Below are 18,318 nucleotides of genomic sequence, written 5' to 3'. Positions count from 1 at the left end.
AAATTAAGTGTCCGTAATAATTTATAATTTAGTGATTAGAAATCTTACTTGCAGCTTTGCTATCAACAAAAACAACCTTTAGGGCAGGGATACCAACCCCGTTGAAGGCTTCGCAAATATGATTCCCGTAATCACTAGGACTGAATTTTTCAATAGTTCCGTTAGCTTCTGATCCATCTTCTCGAAACCAAGTAATTTCCGGTTCCGGATTGCCAATCGCAGTGCAATTCAAATTGATCTTTGCTCCGAATTCGACGATATGTTCTTCAAAGGAATATTGTGTTAATGTAAGCCTTTTGCTTCGAACTTTGTATTCTTTCTTACTTTCTTTGACTGGTCCAATAATCTCAGGTTTGAACGAAACATTCAAGTATCCAGTTGAGCTTTTCGTCTTTCCATAAAATTCACCCGTACATGTGTAGTTACCAGCATTACGTCTATTAACCCGTTTTAAGAGAAGGCTGTGCCCTACCATCTTGAACAAGACAAGTGGTAAATCGATGAAGTTAGAACTTGAAATTGTCTAGGTCTTAGAATTTAAAATAATGCAAAGATAGTTCAAAAACTCTACACCTCAGCTATTCTAATTCTTCTTGTCAAAGTAGAAATGTTGGTAAAAGGTTGCTCGCAACACAATTTGTAATTGGAAAAAGTGTAGCAATGGTGGTAGGTTTCTAGATTTCTGCAAATTCCATCGTTTCGTCGTCGGCGCCTTCAAATAGATTTGTAAGATCTCCACCTCCACGTGGTGACCGCTGGGAGCTCTTTCTTAACGAAAAGCTGCAGACGGAGAAGGATGAAGGCGAGTCTCCCGCGCCTAAAAACGGGACAAATTGTACCAACTGGTCCTCCAGGTTGGGGGTTGCGTAGGGCTGACAACCCCACACGGAAAACAACTTGCTACGAAGCCACAACAGGAGCCTCGGACAGGACGGATTTTAAAACGACGGACCCGGCAATGACAACGGAATAACGATTTGCGCATTTTCTCATGGAACGTGCGCTCCCTGTACAGACATGAAGCTGATGAGCAGCTGGCCGACACCCTGTCCCAATATAGGGCTGATATAACAGCGTTGCAAGAGATGCGATGGACAGGGACCGGTTTCCTGGAGAAGCGCCACTACACCATATATTATAGCGGTCATCCAGTAAACCATGTGCTCGGAGTAGATTTCTTAGTTAGCCAAAAAATGAAACCTGCTGTTATCGGCTTTGAAAACATAAGCGAAAGGCAATGCACTCTGCGCTTGCGAGGCAAATTTAGAAATATAAGCCTCATAAACGTTCACGCCCCTACAGAGGAGACTGCAGAGTCGGAGAAGGATACCTTCTACGAAGCAGTAGAACGAACCCTCGAAGTCTGTCCCAGATATGATATCAAAATCATACTTGGGGATTGTAACAGCCAAGTAGGGAAGGAGCCAGTATTCAGGCGATACATTGGCTCCCATAGCTTACAAGAAAAAACAAATGATAACGGACTGCGCACTATTCAATTAGCAGGGTCACACGAAATGGTTGTTGGAAGTACCTGGTTTGCGGGGAAAGCGGTCCACAAGCATACATGCGCCTCTCCAGACGGGACCACTTTCAACCAAACTGACCACGTGTTGATCGAACGCCGCTACCTCTCAGCCTTGATGAATGTCAGAACATATAGGGGGGCCAATATAGACTCGGATCACTATCTCGTTGGCATGGTGCTCCGAGCTCGAATAACAATACCACCTAGAATCCCCTCTGACAATCAAGTGAGAGTGAACACTGAAGCCATCCACAACACAACCCTCCGCGACACCTATAAGAGGGAAATGGATGCCGCAATAACCGCAGCCACCAGAGGACCTGGAGATGAAGCATCAACTAATAATCTTCACAACCACCTGAAGAACGTTATCATGGATACGGCCACAAACATACTTGGCCCCAGCCACAAAAGGAGTCGGAGCGGCTGGTGTCACGATGAATGTAAGCTAGCAACGGAACGGAAGAATGCCGCATACCGAGTAATGTTGCATTCTCAAAGAACGCGGGCACGCGGAGAGACTTATCACGAACTCCGTCGAGCGGAGAAACCACTTCACAGACGGAAAAAGGAAGCCTGGGAGAACCAACAAGTCTGTGAACTAGAAAAGTACAGGGAGCAACCGCACCAAGCGCGGAAGTTTTACCAACAAGTCAGCAGGATGAAGCCTTATACACCTCGATGCTCATCCTGCCGAGACAAAGATGGAAATCTGATTTCCGACAGAATGGGCATATTACAGCGATGGGTTGAGTACTTTGATGAGCTACTGAACAACCAGAACATCGGCGAGTTGGAAGTCCCACCAACTGAAGACGACGGACAAATACTGCCACCACCAAGTTTAGGAGAAACAGGCCGTGCAATTGATAGGCTAAAAAATCATAAGTCGCCAGGAGCCGATGGAATTACAGCCGAATTGGTTAAATATGGACGGGACCAGTTACACCAAGTGGTTCATCATCTCATGCTCAAGGTGTGGGACAGCGAATCAATGCTTGACGATTGGCAACGAAGAATTATCTGTCTCATACATAAAAAGGGAGATATCACACAGTGCAGCAATTATAGAGGTATCACGTTGCTGAGTACCATCTATAAGATATTCTCCACTATCTTCCTAGGCCGGATAGCTCCATACGCCCAGAACATCATTGGCCCATACCAAAGAGGCTTCACTCCAGACAAGTCAGCATTAGATCAGATTTTCTCTCTGCGGCAAGCGATGGAAAAACTGTTGGAATATGGACAACAGTTGCACCATCTGTTTATCGACTTTAAAGCCGCCTGTGATAGCATGGCCAGGGTAAAACTGAACACGGCCATGTGAGAATTCGGTATCCCGACGAAATTAATAAGACTGACAGGCTGACCCTGACCAATGTGCGAGGCCAGATAAAAGCAGCAGGATCACTCTCAAGATCATTCGACATCAACAACGGTCTACGACAAGGGGATGCCCTATCATGCGTTCTCTTTAACCTGGCCCTCGAGAAAGTGATCCGTGATGCTGAGATAAATGCAAGAGGTACGATCCTCTTTAAGTCCACCCAACTACTGGCCTATGCTGACGATATCGACCTCATGGGAAGAACCACCCGAGACTTACAAACTGCCTTCATCCAGATCGAGCAGGCGGCGCGAGATCTTGGGCTGCACATCAAGGAAAGCAAGACAAAAATATATGGTGGCAACGTCAGCACCGGAAACGAATCAACCAACGACATCAAACCGGACTAGCCAAACACCAAGAAGAATAAGGATAGGAGAATACAACTTTGAGACCGTTTACAATTTCTCCTATCTAGGGTCGAAAATCACAACCGATAACAACTACGATGATGAAATCCGCGCACGGTTGTTGTCAGCCAACACAGCCTATTTCAGGTTACAAAGACTCTTCCGCTCGAAACGTCTCACCATAGGGTCAAAGCTCTTACTGTACAAGACTATGATCCTGCCAGTCCTCATGTATTCCTCGGAAACTTGGGTTCTTAGCAAGACAAATTGCGAACTCTTGGCCGCGTTCGAGAGAAGAATCCTCCAAAGAATTTTTGGCCCTCTACATGAGGATGGACGATTCCGTAGCCTACACAATGACGAAATCTATGAATGATACTATGACCGTCCGGTTGTGGATAAAATCCGGCTCAATAGGTTACGGTGGGCGGGTCACTTAATCCGTATGGATGAGGATGATCCCACCCGGAAAGTCTATAAAGGCAATATCTATGGTAGAAAAAGAAGACGAGGCAGACCCTGCCTAAGATGGAGCGATGGCGTAGGTCAGGACGCCAGACAACTTTTAGGGACATCGAATTGGTGGACTTCGGCGCAAAACCGGGATGTCTGGAGTTGCTTATTAAGGCAGGCCTAAACCGGATACCGGTTGTTGCGCCGTTGATGATGATGTAAGATTTAGGTGGTCAAAAGGTACTTCAGAGGAAAAACTATGAAGGTTAATATATAGTGGGAGTTAGAAGCGGCAATCATCATCACTACGCCCTGTTAAGGGGACCGCCTTCATTACCGTTCATTATGTACATTAAAAGGATTACACAAATTATCATTTTAATTGAATTCCATTCTTAGAAATTTTTTGTGAAGAACTGGAGAAAGATAGAAATACGAATATTTTACCATAGATTTACTTGAGCGTGCATAGTAATTTTTCCAGCCCGATCGCATAGTTATTTATTGAAATACAGAGCAATTTATACACTCATCTCCAAAAAATGTGTTTTTCTGCTACCACGCTAGAGGGCGTTGCGATCATCTTAGAGAAAAAGTAAACGGCATTTTAACGTAGAGATTTAACTACAGTCCGCAAACTAGGATTATTAAAAAATACTAAAAACTAAATTTTTGGTGCCTTGTTAAACTTTTTTTTTGAATTTTGGTGATTTTTTACGGCTTTTTCAATGAATAAAAAAACTACTGAATGAATCGCAATTATCCTAGTTTGCGAACCGTAGAAATATATTCTGAATAAGTCGCGAAAATTTTAAAGAATTTCGTTGGATAGATTTTGAGCTACGGTGGCAGCCGATTTTCAATATGCAGTTTTGAAAAAAACGCATTTAAAAAGTAGAATGCGATTTTGAGCCATAAAACCTTAACTGACCATTAATCCGCTGTACGGTCTTGGCTTCAATTCTTGTCTTTTTAGCGAAGTCATTCGAACGTCATTCGGACCGATAAATGCGTGCTTTATTACGGCGATCGACATAAATCTAGCATGAGACTTATCACGTGTTTAACACTATAATTTCCGAATGGCTCCGAATATCAAAAAATCACTTTACCCATATATTCTGCACTATATCTAGATATAATTGATTCCAAAAAAAAATTCGATTCCGCGGATCCCCCTTAATAATTGAATGCCGATGCCTTTAAAAATTCTTCCTCTACGGCGCACAGGATGTTATCTATATGTTAGAATCGTCTGAATTATAAAAATAAAAATGTTTGCCATGTTTATGAGTATAGCTTCCATTTGAACTAAAAAAATCCTGAATTTAATAAAACAAATAAAAAAATCCCTGTTCCAGCAAAAAATAGATTTTTTGTGGAATATTTTCGTGTTTTTTTTTTTCCGTTAAAAACTTTTTTTGACAATAATGTTTTGAGTCCCTGTTTTGGATCGAATAGAAGGTAATTAAATAATCCTTAATTTCAAAATAATATAGATCAACTCAGCAGTTTTTGAGTAATCGTACACGTCAATTTGAAAAACATCTTTTTGAAAAAGACCCATTTAAAGTTTTGTACATGGACAATAGTTGATAAACAGTTTTGCTTTCTTTTATTTACCTTAACTTTTTGGTTAATCTATTATCCCTGATCCATGCAAAAGTGCCTTCTCTTCCTCAAACAGTTCATTGCTTTGTTATTGTTATTGTGTTATGAGTTTTGATGCTGGCTGCCAAAATAGTCAGCTGCGGCGTTGCTGGCTTTTCGCCCGATTTTCATCATTTTTTGAAGCTATTCCGCGGCAAACTGGCCCAGTAGTGATGACCCTACTTGACATACTTCTTAGGACTGACAAATAACCTTTTTTAAAAATTTAGATTACTTTACGGCCGCAGTGCTGCCAGTCGCGAAATCGTCGCGTGGAAGTTTTCGCTTGCATTCTGTATGTGTTGGCCCAAGCATCTATCAAGTAAATCTTTTCTTGCAAGATCTTCAAATATCGGGAAAATATATTTAGCAACTGTTGCATCCAAAGGAGGTGGGTAGGTGAATTCAAGTTCACAGCTCTCTGTAACCCGAAATTTACACCAGCTGCCTTCTTCTGCGGGGCAATTTTCATCTTTCGGTTTCTCATCAGTTGAGACCATATTCCAATACGTTGGCACTACATTTTTCTGCGCACCCTCACCAGAGTCACTGTTTCTCATTATAATAAGGCGGTAATACTTCTTTATTTTTTAATAAGAGCATCCGTTAGTTTTTCTGCTTTAAGGTTTTGTATTTAAAACGAAACCTTATTAAAATTCCTTCGATGTCTGTCTGTCTATCTGTCACACACACTTTTCATTTCTGTGGTTGGTAGAAATATTGTGGCAAGGTGGGAACTGTGTTTTTTAGTAATCGACTGAAAAACTCCACTTAAGTACATCCTAGAATCAGAATCCAGCAATATACCTACCAAGTTTGGTAGAAATCGCACTATTATTTACAAAGTTATAATGGGTCAAAGTTTTGTGGCTTCTGTGCAAATTCCAGACTTGTATGTCAGTATCACGGGATAGTGGATATTTTCACATAATTTATGCATAGTACGTAATGTGTAGCACGTAATACGTACTAATGGGATAAATGTCAACTCAAACGTTTTTATAAGGGAAATACACAAAACCTTTCATACCAGAAGCGTCCAGCTTCCAGGAGAGCTGATCGCGCATATACTACGTGAGCTCCATATTTCCTAGAATTTGGTCGACTTCAGAATTAGTGCACCATGTAACTATTTTTAGAACTATTTTGAGTAAAAAAATGTGAGGTTTCCTGGAAGGTTCCGGCTCTTTAGTTACAAGTGGGCGTTTTAAGCTAAAAAAAATTGATTTATTTCACCTTTTATTGTAAGCGGTCCCCTTAATGAGTCTGACCAGTGCACCATTTCGTCAAAGTTAGGTTGTAGCTCACTATGTAGTTATCATTCCCATGCGTATCTTAAGGGGAGTTCCCACACATGCAGTGTAAAATCTCTTTTCAACAAATTTATTCGTGTGGGGTATCAAATGGTGTCAGGTATCGATCAGTACTTCTCATTCTGATATTAAATGCAGTGGAGGCGCTTCAACCGAAGTTATCTACTCCCCAAGATTGAACTAATTGCTAGAGGGCTAAGTAGAGCAACCACTCGATAGAGGAGGAGTCTATTTACAGGCTTTACATCGCTAGCACCACGATGGAAAGCAGGTCCAATTTTCATCATCATCATCAACTGCGCAACGACCGGTATCCGATCTAGGCCTGCCTTAATAAAGAACTCCAGACATCCCAATTTTGTGCCGAAGTCCACCAATTCGATATTCCTAAAAGCTGTCTGGCGTCATGGCCTACGCCTTCGCTCCATCTCAGACAGGGTCTCCCCAGTCTTCTTTTTCTACCATAGATATTGCCCTTATAGAATTTTCGGGCAGGATCATACTTGTCTATACGGATTAAATGACCCGCCCATCGCAACCTGTTGAGTCGAATTTTATCACAACCTGATGGTCATAGTATCGCTCAAAGATTTCGTCGTTATGTAGGCTATGGGTCAAAAATTCTTCGGAAGAATCTTCCCTCAAACGCGGCCAAAAGTTTCTACAATTTTTCTTGCTAAGAACCCAAATCTCCGAGGAATACATGAGGACTGGTAAGATCATTGTCTTGTACGGTAAGAACTGTGACCCTATGGTGAGACGTTTCGAGCGAAACAGTTTTTGTAAGCTGAAATAAGCTCTGTTGGCTGAAAACAATTGTGCGCGAATTTCATCGCCGTAGCTATTATCGGCTGTAATTTTTGACTCTAGATAGGAAAAAATTATCAACGGTCTCAAAGTTGTAGTCTTCTATCTTTATTCTTCCCGTTTCGATCTGGATAAAGGCAGTTTGCACGTCTCGGGTGGTTCTTCCCATGATGTCGATATCGTCAGCATAGGCCAGTTGTTGGGTTTACATCCACCCAACTACTGGATGCTACTCCTCACATTTACCTCAGCATTACGGATCACTTTTGCAGGGCCGGGTTAAAGAGGGCATCCCCTTGTCGTAGACCGTTGTTGATGTCCAATGGTCTTTAGAGTGGTCCTGCTGCTTTTATCTGGCCTCGCACATTGGTCATGGTCAGCCTAGTCAGTCTTATCAATTTCGTCGGGATACCGAATTCTCTTATGGCCGTGTATGGTTTTACCCTGGCTATGTTATCATAGGGGGCTTTAAAGTCGACGAAAAGATGGTGCAACTGATGTCCATATTCATAACAGTTTTTCCATCGCTTGCCGCAGAGAGAAAATTTGATCTGTGGCTGATTTGTCTAGAGTGAATCCTCTTTAGTATGGGCCAATGATGTTCTGGGCGTATGGAGCTATCGGCCCTAGCAAGATAGCGGAGAATTTCTGCCCCCTCTGTTGGAAATCAGATTTGCCTCTTTGTCTCTGCGGGATGAGCGTCGAGGTGTATAAAGTTTCATACTGCTATATTGTTGGTAAAACTTCCGTGTCTGGTGCGGTTGTTCCCTGTACGTTTCTAGTTCACAGACCCGTTGGCTAACCCAGGCTTCCGTTTTCCGTCTGTGAAGTCACTACTTTGCTCAACAGAATTCGTAATAAGTCTCCGCGCGTGCCCGCGTTCCATGAGAATGCAACATTACTCGGTACGCATTCTTGCGTTCCGTTGCAAGCTTAAATTCATCGTTGAACCAGCCGTTTCGAATGCTTTTGCGGCTGGGGCCAAGTATGTCTGTGGCTGTATTTATGATAACGTTCTTCAGGTGATTCCGAAGATCATTTGTTGATGCTTCATCTCCAGAATCTCTGTTGACTGCGATTATTGCGGCATCCATTTCCCCTTTATAAGTGTGAATGGCTTCAGTATTCACTCTCACCTGATTGTCAGAGGGGATTGTATGTGTATGCCAACGAGATAATGATATATTGGCACCCCGTATGCTCTGACATTCATCGAGAGTGAGAGGTAGGTGGCGGCGTCCGATCAACATGTGGTCAATTTTGATTGCAAATGGTCCCGTCTGGAGAGGCCCACGTATGTTTGTGGACCGCTTTCCACGCAAACCAGGTACTTCCAACAACCATTTCGTGTCATACTGCTAATTGAATAATCAGTAGGAGCCAACTTATTTGTCTGAATATGGGCTCAGTCCCCACTTGGCTGTTGCGCCACTCTCCTATCCTGCATAACACAAGTGGGCACAAACATTCAAACACCTGTTCCTCTATCATCAAAGGCGAAGGCTTAACCATAAACTTTCACAGAACAATCACATAAACGAAAAGTTACACGCAGGTTACTACATACAAAGCGACAAATATCTATCAGGGCTCATGCATATAAAGTGCTGCGTTACCGCTTACCTGGAATTCATCTGAATTGTGCAATACTCTGTCGCCGAACAACCATTTTAAGTTAAGTTTACGCTTAGCAGGGGAAACAATGCATTCAATTTCGTATTTTGTGTCTTCCAACACTTCCATATTAGGTTCTGCCATTCTAATATCAAGCGGTAATTCTCTCACTGCAAACATTATCACATAAAGATATACAGGTATAGTATTATTACAATCACCTTTACTTATGACTTTAGGTTTTAAAAGTGTTAGGTACTAACCTCGAAGAAGAACCTTCCCGTCATCTGTACCGTTAAAATTTTCTGCTGCACAAGTGTAATCGCCAGCATGTTCCAGTTCTGCTCTAGGGATCTTCAAAAAGTGCATGTCTCCAACGCTGGAAAGTTTTGGTTATACCTGTAAGCCATTAATAAACAACTGTACTACAGAAATACCTTGTTATCTGTAGGCTCTCATCTTTAGGGGTTACTAGTTCGTCGTTGAATTTCCAACTAACCTTAACTGGCTTTGCTGAAACTACTTCACAAGTGAGTTCAACACCTTCGTCTTCACTTACAGACACCTCAACCCTATCCATTCGAACTTTCGGTTTTAGGCCATCTGAAAATATAATGTTGCAATTGGATGCAATATATGTTATGTTAATTAAATGATATAGTCTTCAGGGAGGAAAGACCAGATAATGAATGGAGGGATCCATCGCTGCTTTACACCAAATTCCAATAGAAAAAACTTGTATTTGAGGTGGCTTGAAGAAAGGATATGCAACCGTACCGGTTGGCATTCAATTGTATTCATCGAACCTAATAATGCCTTCAAAGGGTAGTGTAGGTCTCAGGGCGAAAAGTTGATGGTGAACCGGCCCGGCTGCTGAACCAACACCAACAGCTCTACTACCAAACTCTGTGTCCACCTCTACATGGTGACCCTTTGAATTCTTTCTTAATGAAAACTTGCAGACAGAGGAGGATGATGGCGAGTATCCCGCGCCTAAAAACGGGACAAATTGTACCAACTAGTCCCCCAGATTGATGTTTGGGTAAGGCTGGCAACCCATTTCGAAAAATAAAGTCACGTAGCCATAAAAGGAGCATCGGAGTGAATTGACCACACAATGACGAACCCGACAACGACAACGGATGAACTATTTGCATATTTGCCCATGGAAGGTGCGCTCCCCGTAAAGAAAAGAAGCTGCCAAGCAGCTGGCCGATATTCTATCCAACAAAAGGCTGACGCAACAGCGATTGATGAGAAATGCGCTTGACAGGGATCGGTTTCCTGGATAAGCCACTACAAACACATATATTTCAGTGGCCACCCGGTAACCAATATGCTCGGAGTACGTTTCTCAGCCAGACAAAAAACGAAACCTGCTGCTATCGGCTTTGAAAGCATACGCAAACGGCTATGTACTCTGTGTGCGCGTGGCAAATTTCGAAAGATTATCGTTGGCAATCAGGTGAGAGTGAACACTGAAGCCATCCATAACTGATTCATTCGTAATAGATACAAAGGAAAATGGATGCTGTAATAAGTGCAGGTAACAGAGGTCGTGGAGATGAAGCATCATCATATAAGTAGGATTAGATGGAATTCTGCCAGCCGAAGTGCTTAAATATGAAGGCTACCAACTAAATCAAGCTGTTCATACTCTGAAGGTCAAGGTGTGGAACAGCGAATTAATGCCTGACGATGGGCAACGAACCATGACCCATACATAAAAAGGAAGATATCACGCAGTGCAGCAATTATAGAGGTACCACGTCGCTGAGTACCGTCTACAAGGTAGCCCCATACCCTTAAAACATCATCAACCCATGCCATTCCAGGTAAATCGGCAAGTGATGGAACAACTTCAAGGCCGCCTATAATAGCCTGGCCAAGGTAAAATTATATACATTCATTTGAGAATTTGGTATCATACCAAATTGATAAGACTGACTAGGACTCTTAGCCGCGTTCGTTTGCTCCAACTTGGGTAAAAGTTCCGGTAATATAAGCTAGACATTCTGGGCCCAAATGAACTGGGATGATGAAACTCTGGAGAGCATTCCTCTCCCTCTTGCTCTACTTTACTTTTGAACTCTGAAAAGCCTAGTGATACAGGACGCAAATCCGGCATCGTCATAACGTTTACGGTAACCGCCAGGCATGCCCTCTTTACCTGGAGGCAGGTTGCGGAGAGAATACTGATAGTGAAATTTCGGCGCAGAACGAGATATCTCAATCATAAGGCATTGCGCACTAACGGAGATTTTCAATTCAGAAGTGAAGGAGGCTTCCTGTGAGCAACTAAATACAGTCTAATCTTACGAATCCCCTCGTGAATTTACATTTGTGGCGATGATGGGCTATTTGAATATCGAGGTGAGTTGTAGTGACTATTGTTATCAGTAGTATCGCCCTCATCTTAGCCGGGTTATCGCTCTCATCTTAGCTTCATTAATGCACTTAACTTATTTTCGAAAGAAACGTTGTTTTCGCCTGTGGCGACACTGAGCTATATGTCGATCAACACTTTGACAGTATCAGATTTGCTTTAGCTGTTTTGTCCAAAATCTGAACATATGGGAGCAGCATGTGGAAGCAACACGAAAGCTGGCAGCATTGGCAACCCCTATATGTACTGGCAGACGGCTGAAATTGCCTACCTACGGAAAGAGTGGCATAAGTCCCCTGTTTGGCACAGTATTTACACGCCTGCGAGAAGACATGCGCCACAAAGGCAACAATGCTCACAACTAACAAAATCTAGTCAACGAGGTAAATGGGGATACGCGGGAACATGGTTATAAACTTGTCACTTGAGAAATCGGAGATCTGCAGAAACCTTGCTCACATTATTCCCTCTTTATCTCGTATGGTTGATGTCAACAGCGCGGAGGGTATCAATGGCTGTCCTCTTCTCACATTGGAGAAGCTCGGAGAGGTGGTTCTCATCATGAAAAATAGGAAGGCGACCAATAGTATCCCGTCGATAGTTTAAAAAGTAGTATTTTGCCAATCGACAAACTTGCTACTGAAGGCTGGAAGGTGGTGAAGTTTGTGCTGGTCAGCAAAGGAAAAGGAAACCCTGAGCTGCCGTCTGTTTGACACGACCGAAATAGTGCTTGAAAAGCTCATCATTAATAAACTTGCTGTAGCGATCTGTACTGCCGTGGATTTATCCACAAAACAGTTCATGTTTAGAGTAGGTTGATCTAGGATGGATGCTGTTATGGAGGCCATAGGAGTTCGTTACACGTACCAAGCTATCTCGATTATCTAACAGACTGCAGCCTGCTATATGAAACGCTAGAGGGTCAAAGAAGGATGCAAATGACGTTGCATCCATTCTAGGGGCGAACCTCTGAAACAGTTCCTACGACAGTCTGCTAAGACTCGATATGCCAGAAGAGTCGAAACTGGTAGATTATGCAGACGACTTGTGGCGATTATGCAGACGACTTGTTGAACTGGGGCAAAACAGACTTGGCATATTGGGGAGTCGGGTAAGCGGATGAATAACTGCTTATGTTGTCAGCCTCGCACTGGAAGAAACCGAAGTAGTTATCTGGACCGAAATGGGAACCCCCTACCAAGATAAACAAATCAAAGCAGCAGTGGACAAGGGTGCATAAGGAGTCTCGGTGTTGAGTCATCTTACTGGGAATGTTGGGGACTGGGATACGGCTTCTTATGGGAGCAATGCAGTCCATTCTGTTCTACCGTGCGCAGGTATGGACTGATGCGTTGGCAACGAGATGTATCATAAACGTCTTAACCAAGTGCAGAGACGGGGAGCGTTGTAAGTGGCATCCGCTTATCGCAATGTCTCGTAACCGGCCATGATGGTGTTCTCGGGAATGATCCCCGTAGCCCTTCTACAGCCACAAAGGCGAAGACTTAAAAGTTGTAGTCCTTGACGAATGGCAATGCACACTACCCGAGTGGCCACTCTCTTGGCAGAATGAGTCAGAGGCAAATGGACTGCGCGGCTTATTGGTAATTTAGATCGATGGGTGAATCGAAAGCATGATGAGATTGACTATTTCCTCACCCAACTTCTAAGTGGGCATGGACGTTTTACAGTCTTACCTGCTTAAAGTTGGGGAGGAAAGATCTCCTGATTGAAGAACCCTTTTTCTCTTGAAAAAGGTGGAGTGAGTTTCATCTTCAGAGGGATAATGGGGAGCAGATTGAGTCATATTTTGCATTATGTTCGGGTTCTTTTTGTTGAGAAAAAGATTGAACTCGGCCTGTGAAGGGACCGGATGGCAAGGAGTTTCTTAAATTAACAACTCCCAATTTCTCCCCCGTTGGTGAAAGGCATTCCCTGAACTGAAAGCGACCTTAGGGGAGAGACCGGTAAGGCTAGTCCGAAGTAATGTGTTGAACGGTTCCAGGCTAGTTCTATGACGACGGGGAGATATTTAGTAGGTAACCCGTGGCGTACCTTTATCAGAGCTCAACACTGTGTGAGTTTTCACTACTGTTTGAAGAAGAGAGGAGAGTTAGTATCCGATATCATATCATATATCAAGGGGTTGAAAGAGATGACATAGTGCTGATGGGCGTAGTTCGATGTGTTGAATCTTTTGGCATCCGTCAATTTTGAGTTGATCTACGCATTGACGCTTTTTTATTGCCTTCTCAATAATACATTTTTATTGATTTCTAAAGTTAGCTTTGAGGGTTTCGATTAATAGCAAACTTTTGGGGCTCGCCCTCCAAAAAGGAGGCATGTGGCAGTTCGTTTTGCTTGCTCTATATTGCGCGAACATAGGCTCATGCCCTTAGCAAGGAGGTGTATCGTAAGCGGTTTACAAAAACACAGAGACATGAAATATTGTTTTTGGCGTCTGCCTACCATACTGTCTCAGAACCGAATGCAATAGTGATGACAAGACTGTCGCCCATCGCCTCCTTGTTCAGGGACGAGAAGAAGAGAACTCTGTTGGGAGAACGATTTGAGATGCAAATGAGCTAAGGGGATCATCAGAAACTGAGGTTGTTTTGGATGTAGCCAAGGATCTCAGTTTTTCCTACACAAAATTGATAAGACTCGATATTCAGGCTGTGTGTTCTGCGGTAGGAGGGTGGACAATCCTATTCATATATTGTATTTTTCTTGTGAGAGGTGGAATCATCAGCAAATCTACTCAAACACTGGTAAGGTCTCTGGGGACAACATTGCTAGAGAGATGCTATGCAACGCTGACAAATAGAATTATGTTGCGTATTACTTCCGGGATTTTCTTCTCACCAGAAGGATTTAACTTGACCTAATAAATTTTCTTCCTCCTCTAACCTTCCGTTTTTATGTGAACAGCTTTTGGGTACCATATCTCACTGAGTATCATACCTACTTCAACGTGGCCCTCCCTCCCTCAATTAGGTTTAAAAGTAAATAATTTCTTATCGATATGGAAAGTTTCTTCTTCTACAATATTTGGTCATAACAGGGGAATTTCCATCAAACTATCCGATTTTAATGTTGATTTCTAGACTTTATGTTTTGCCAATAACGTGAATAAGGCTTGTACACTTCCCTAACGCCATCTTTTTTCACTCTTTGCCACAAGAAGACAACCCTTAGGAATGAGCGAGATCTTCCGTTACCATTCCATAATATAAAAATAATGTAGAGTCAAAGCAGAGAGAGGGACAGAAGCTTCAACTCCCATTTATTTCGTAATTAAGTGAGTATTTTTGAAAACTGGTTTTTGCCCCACGCAATTTTTGAATAGATTACTTGTACTTACACTTAGTTTTTAGAACCACATACTTCTTCGCTGGTTTACCAACCCCATTTGAAGCTTCGCATATATGGGATCCATAATGACTTGGTGTAAATCTCTCAATGATACTATTTGAGATCTCTCCACTTTCCTGTGTCCACTTTATAGTCGGCTTAGGATTCCCATCGGCTGTGCAATTCAACACAATCCTGTCGTCGAATTTCACAACATGCTCTGAAATAAATAATTTGTTTTACTTGTGTAACCCAGAATATTTTCAAAAACCCAATTTCTCACCTTCTAATAACGGTCCTAATATTTCTGGTTGATAAAGAACTTTCAAATATCCTGTTGAGTTCTGAGAGATCTCATTATGAGTTCCGATGCAAGTGTAAGTTCCATCGTGTTTTCGATTCACTGTATAGAACTTTAGAGTTCGTCCTGTAACCTTTAAGAGGAAATTGGCGTTTACTGTGACACCACTAGAGAGAAAAACATGTGTACCGTGAAATTAACAGAGTCTGATAGAGGTGCTCCATTGAATAGCCACTGCACTGGCATTACCCGTCCTTCAGGAGTGATCGTACATTTAATTTCGAAATCTGCTTCGTTTTCTATAGCTTGCATATTCTTCTGGACCATATCGATTTCCCAGGGTATTGGATCGACTGCAAATAAATCAGGGTAGGAAGGTTGTAAATACTTAGTTGCAACGAATCGAGTGGAGGTTATTTTATTTTATGTCCATTGCCTTAACACGGGCAGATCCAGTAGCTCATATGAACCCTACCTGAACATAACTTTTCCGTAAAAAACGGTATCAACCCCTCTTTCTGATTCGAACACCTAAACAGAAAACTTGGAAAAGCAACCACAGATCCCATATTCCCATCTCTCATATTGTGAAGCTGCCTATGACTCCCTCCATAGTTGAAAAAGTCGGAAAACCGGAAGTTGAATGCTTCAAGTATGAAAGATTTTCGGCATTCGACATTCGGCCCATTAGCACCTGACATGTAATGTATATGCATATATTATGTAAGAATATAGCACGCGAAAGTGCTATTGACATTCAAAGTCTTAGAATTTGCACTGAAACCGCACTTTTTACCTGCTATAACTTTGTTAGTAGTAGTGCGATTGCCACCAAACTTTTAGGAATATGCTTGATATTGTCCCCTTTATTATTACAAAATTTCATAATTGCAGAAAAAACTTAAAGTGGGTTTTGCAATCAATTACTAAAACTATTATTAACCTTATTTGAAAAGATATCGGTATGGAGGGTCTTTCGAAACCTAGCCATCATAAAGTGGTAGCTTCACGACTTTTTTCAGATTTTCCGGTTGTGTAGGTTCTGAAAATGGGCCCGGAAAAAGAATGACCACTTTCCAGCCCTCGCCCTCCCCCATTGCGCATTGAATATCAGTTTCGAAGAGTACTAATCGAGGGCTTTCATGGTACCCCATATGGCTATATATAGTGGAAAAGTAAATGTTACACACCCCTTTTGCAAGTATGGAGACCTCCCTTAAATTCATGATAGAACGATGTATGATAGCTCAATGTATGCGCGGGCGTTCACAGTTTCCACTTTCCCACTAAATTTGGGATCAATCGGTACAACGGTTTCTGAGAAAATGCGCGTATCAGACAAACAGACAGACGGTAAACCGATTTTAATTTCGCTTTGTTTTACATAAAACTTAAAAAATGATTGCAAGCAACATCCCTCTGTGGTTGAAATATATCGGAATATGCGTACCAGCATAGCACTGACAAACGTCAGACACACAACTGCGGCAGGTCCTCCTTTCTGAGAGGTATTTATATTTTTTAATTTGTTCTGTCCTCGCTGGATTTTTTCAGCTGAAACACGAGATCGTCCTTCAAGCTTTTAGAACACTGCTGACATTTTCTTAATTCGATATCGTCACGGTGGCAAACTCCCTTCGTCGGAAAAAATAGTTATCTCTGGCAAAATCGCAACTTAGCTTTCTCCTGTTACGACTTATTATCGGCTCACTTATTTGCAACTCCGCAAAGAGGGTCCCAAGCCCATTGTTAAAAGGAGAAGGGACGTATCACTAAGAGCCCTCTATGATGAGAAAATTAGAATACCCCTTAGTGGCTTAGTGGTTAGAGCACTATTCGGTCGTACGGAGGGTCGCAGTTCAAATCTCATCGACCACCATCATCAACGACGCAACAATCGGTATCCGGTCTAAGCCTGCCTTAATAAGAAACTCCAGACATCCCGGTTTTGCGCCGAGGTTCACCAATTCGATATCCCTAACAGCTGTCTGGCGTCCTGAACTACGCCATCGTTCCATGTTAGGCAAGGGTATCCGGTATCCGGTCTAGGCCTGCCTTAATAAGGAACTCCAGACATAACAGTTTTGCGCCGAGGTTCACCAATTCGATATCCCTAAAAGTTGTCTGGAGTCCTGACCTACGCCATCGTTCCATCTTAGGTCTGCCTCGTCTTCTTTTTCTATCATATTTATTGCCCTTATAGACTTTCCGGGTGAGATCATTCTCATCCATACTGATTAAATGACCCGCCCCCTGTAACCTATTGAGCCGGATTTTATCCACAACTAGATAATCCAGATGTCGCTAGGTAGATTTCGTCGTTATGTAGGCTACGGAATCGTCTATTCACATGTAGGGGGCCAAACATTCTTCGGAGGATTCTTCTCTCGAACGCGGCCACGAGTTCGCAATTTTTCTTGCTAAGAACCCAAATCTCCGAGGAATAAATGAGAACTGGCAAGATCATTGTCATGTACAGTAAAAGCTTTGACCCTACGGTGAGACGTTTCGAGCGGAACAGTCTTTGTAAGCTGAAATAGGCTCTGTTGGCTGCCATCAATCGTGCGCGGATTTCATCGCCGTAGCTGTTATCGGTTGTGATTTTCGACCCTAGATAGAAGAAATTATCAACGGTCTCAAAGTTGTAGTCTCCTATCTTTATTCTTCCCGTTTGACCAGTGCGGTTTGATGTTATTGGTTGGTTGGTTTTCGGTTCTGACGTTGCCACCATGTATTTGGTCTTGCCTTCATTAATGTGCAGCCCACATCTGCTGGTTTGCCTGGACTGAAGCCTCTTTGGTATGGGTCAATGATGTTCTGGGCGTATGGGGCTACCCGGTCTAGCAAGATAGCACTGAATATCTTATAGATGGTACTCAGCAACGTGATACCTCTACAATTGCTGTACTCCGTGATGTCTCCCTTTTTATATATGAGACAGATAATGCCTCTTTGCCAGTCGTCAAGCATTGATTCGATGTCCTATACCTTGAGCACAAGTTGATGAACCACTTAGTGTAATTGGTCGCCTCCATATTTAACCATCTCATTGATGGCAAAGCGATTTGTATCTTGTCTTGACGTCGAATACCAGTCGACTCAGCTGTGAATGAGTACCTGAGTTAAATCACGGGAATAATCACGACCGAGCGCAAGACTACTTTGCCTCCTA

General features: G+C 42.6%; 1 protein-coding gene across 2 annotated transcripts in view; it reads right to left on the bottom strand.

Moving 5' to 3' along the window:
- LOC119649241 (hemicentin-1-like) overlaps positions 1–18,318 on the bottom strand; it is a 101,391-nt gene that overhangs the window by 51,211 nt on the left and 31,862 nt on the right. For both annotated transcript variants that reach the window (XM_038051306.1, XM_038051307.1), the window contains exons 9-16: positions 15,336–15,499; positions 15,129–15,279; positions 14,856–15,065; positions 9,543–9,708; positions 9,369–9,484; positions 9,115–9,275; positions 325–475; positions 49–264 (exon numbers count right to left, since the gene is read on the bottom strand). In XM_038051306.1, the coding sequence (XP_037907234.1) occupies positions 49–264; positions 325–475; positions 9,115–9,275; positions 9,369–9,484; positions 9,543–9,708; positions 14,856–15,065; positions 15,129–15,279; positions 15,336–15,499 (1,335 nt within the window). The remainder of the gene's footprint in view (positions 1–48; positions 265–324; positions 476–9,114; positions 9,276–9,368; positions 9,485–9,542; positions 9,709–14,855; positions 15,066–15,128; positions 15,280–15,335; positions 15,500–18,318) is intronic.

This window comes from Hermetia illucens, chromosome 2 (assembly GCF_905115235.1).
Source record: "Hermetia illucens chromosome 2, iHerIll2.2.curated.20191125, whole genome shotgun sequence".
Taxonomy (NCBI): domain Eukaryota; kingdom Metazoa; phylum Arthropoda; class Insecta; order Diptera; family Stratiomyidae; genus Hermetia; species Hermetia illucens.
The sequence above is the reverse complement of the archived record's forward strand: the minus strand, read 5'-3'. Positions and strand labels throughout refer to the sequence as shown.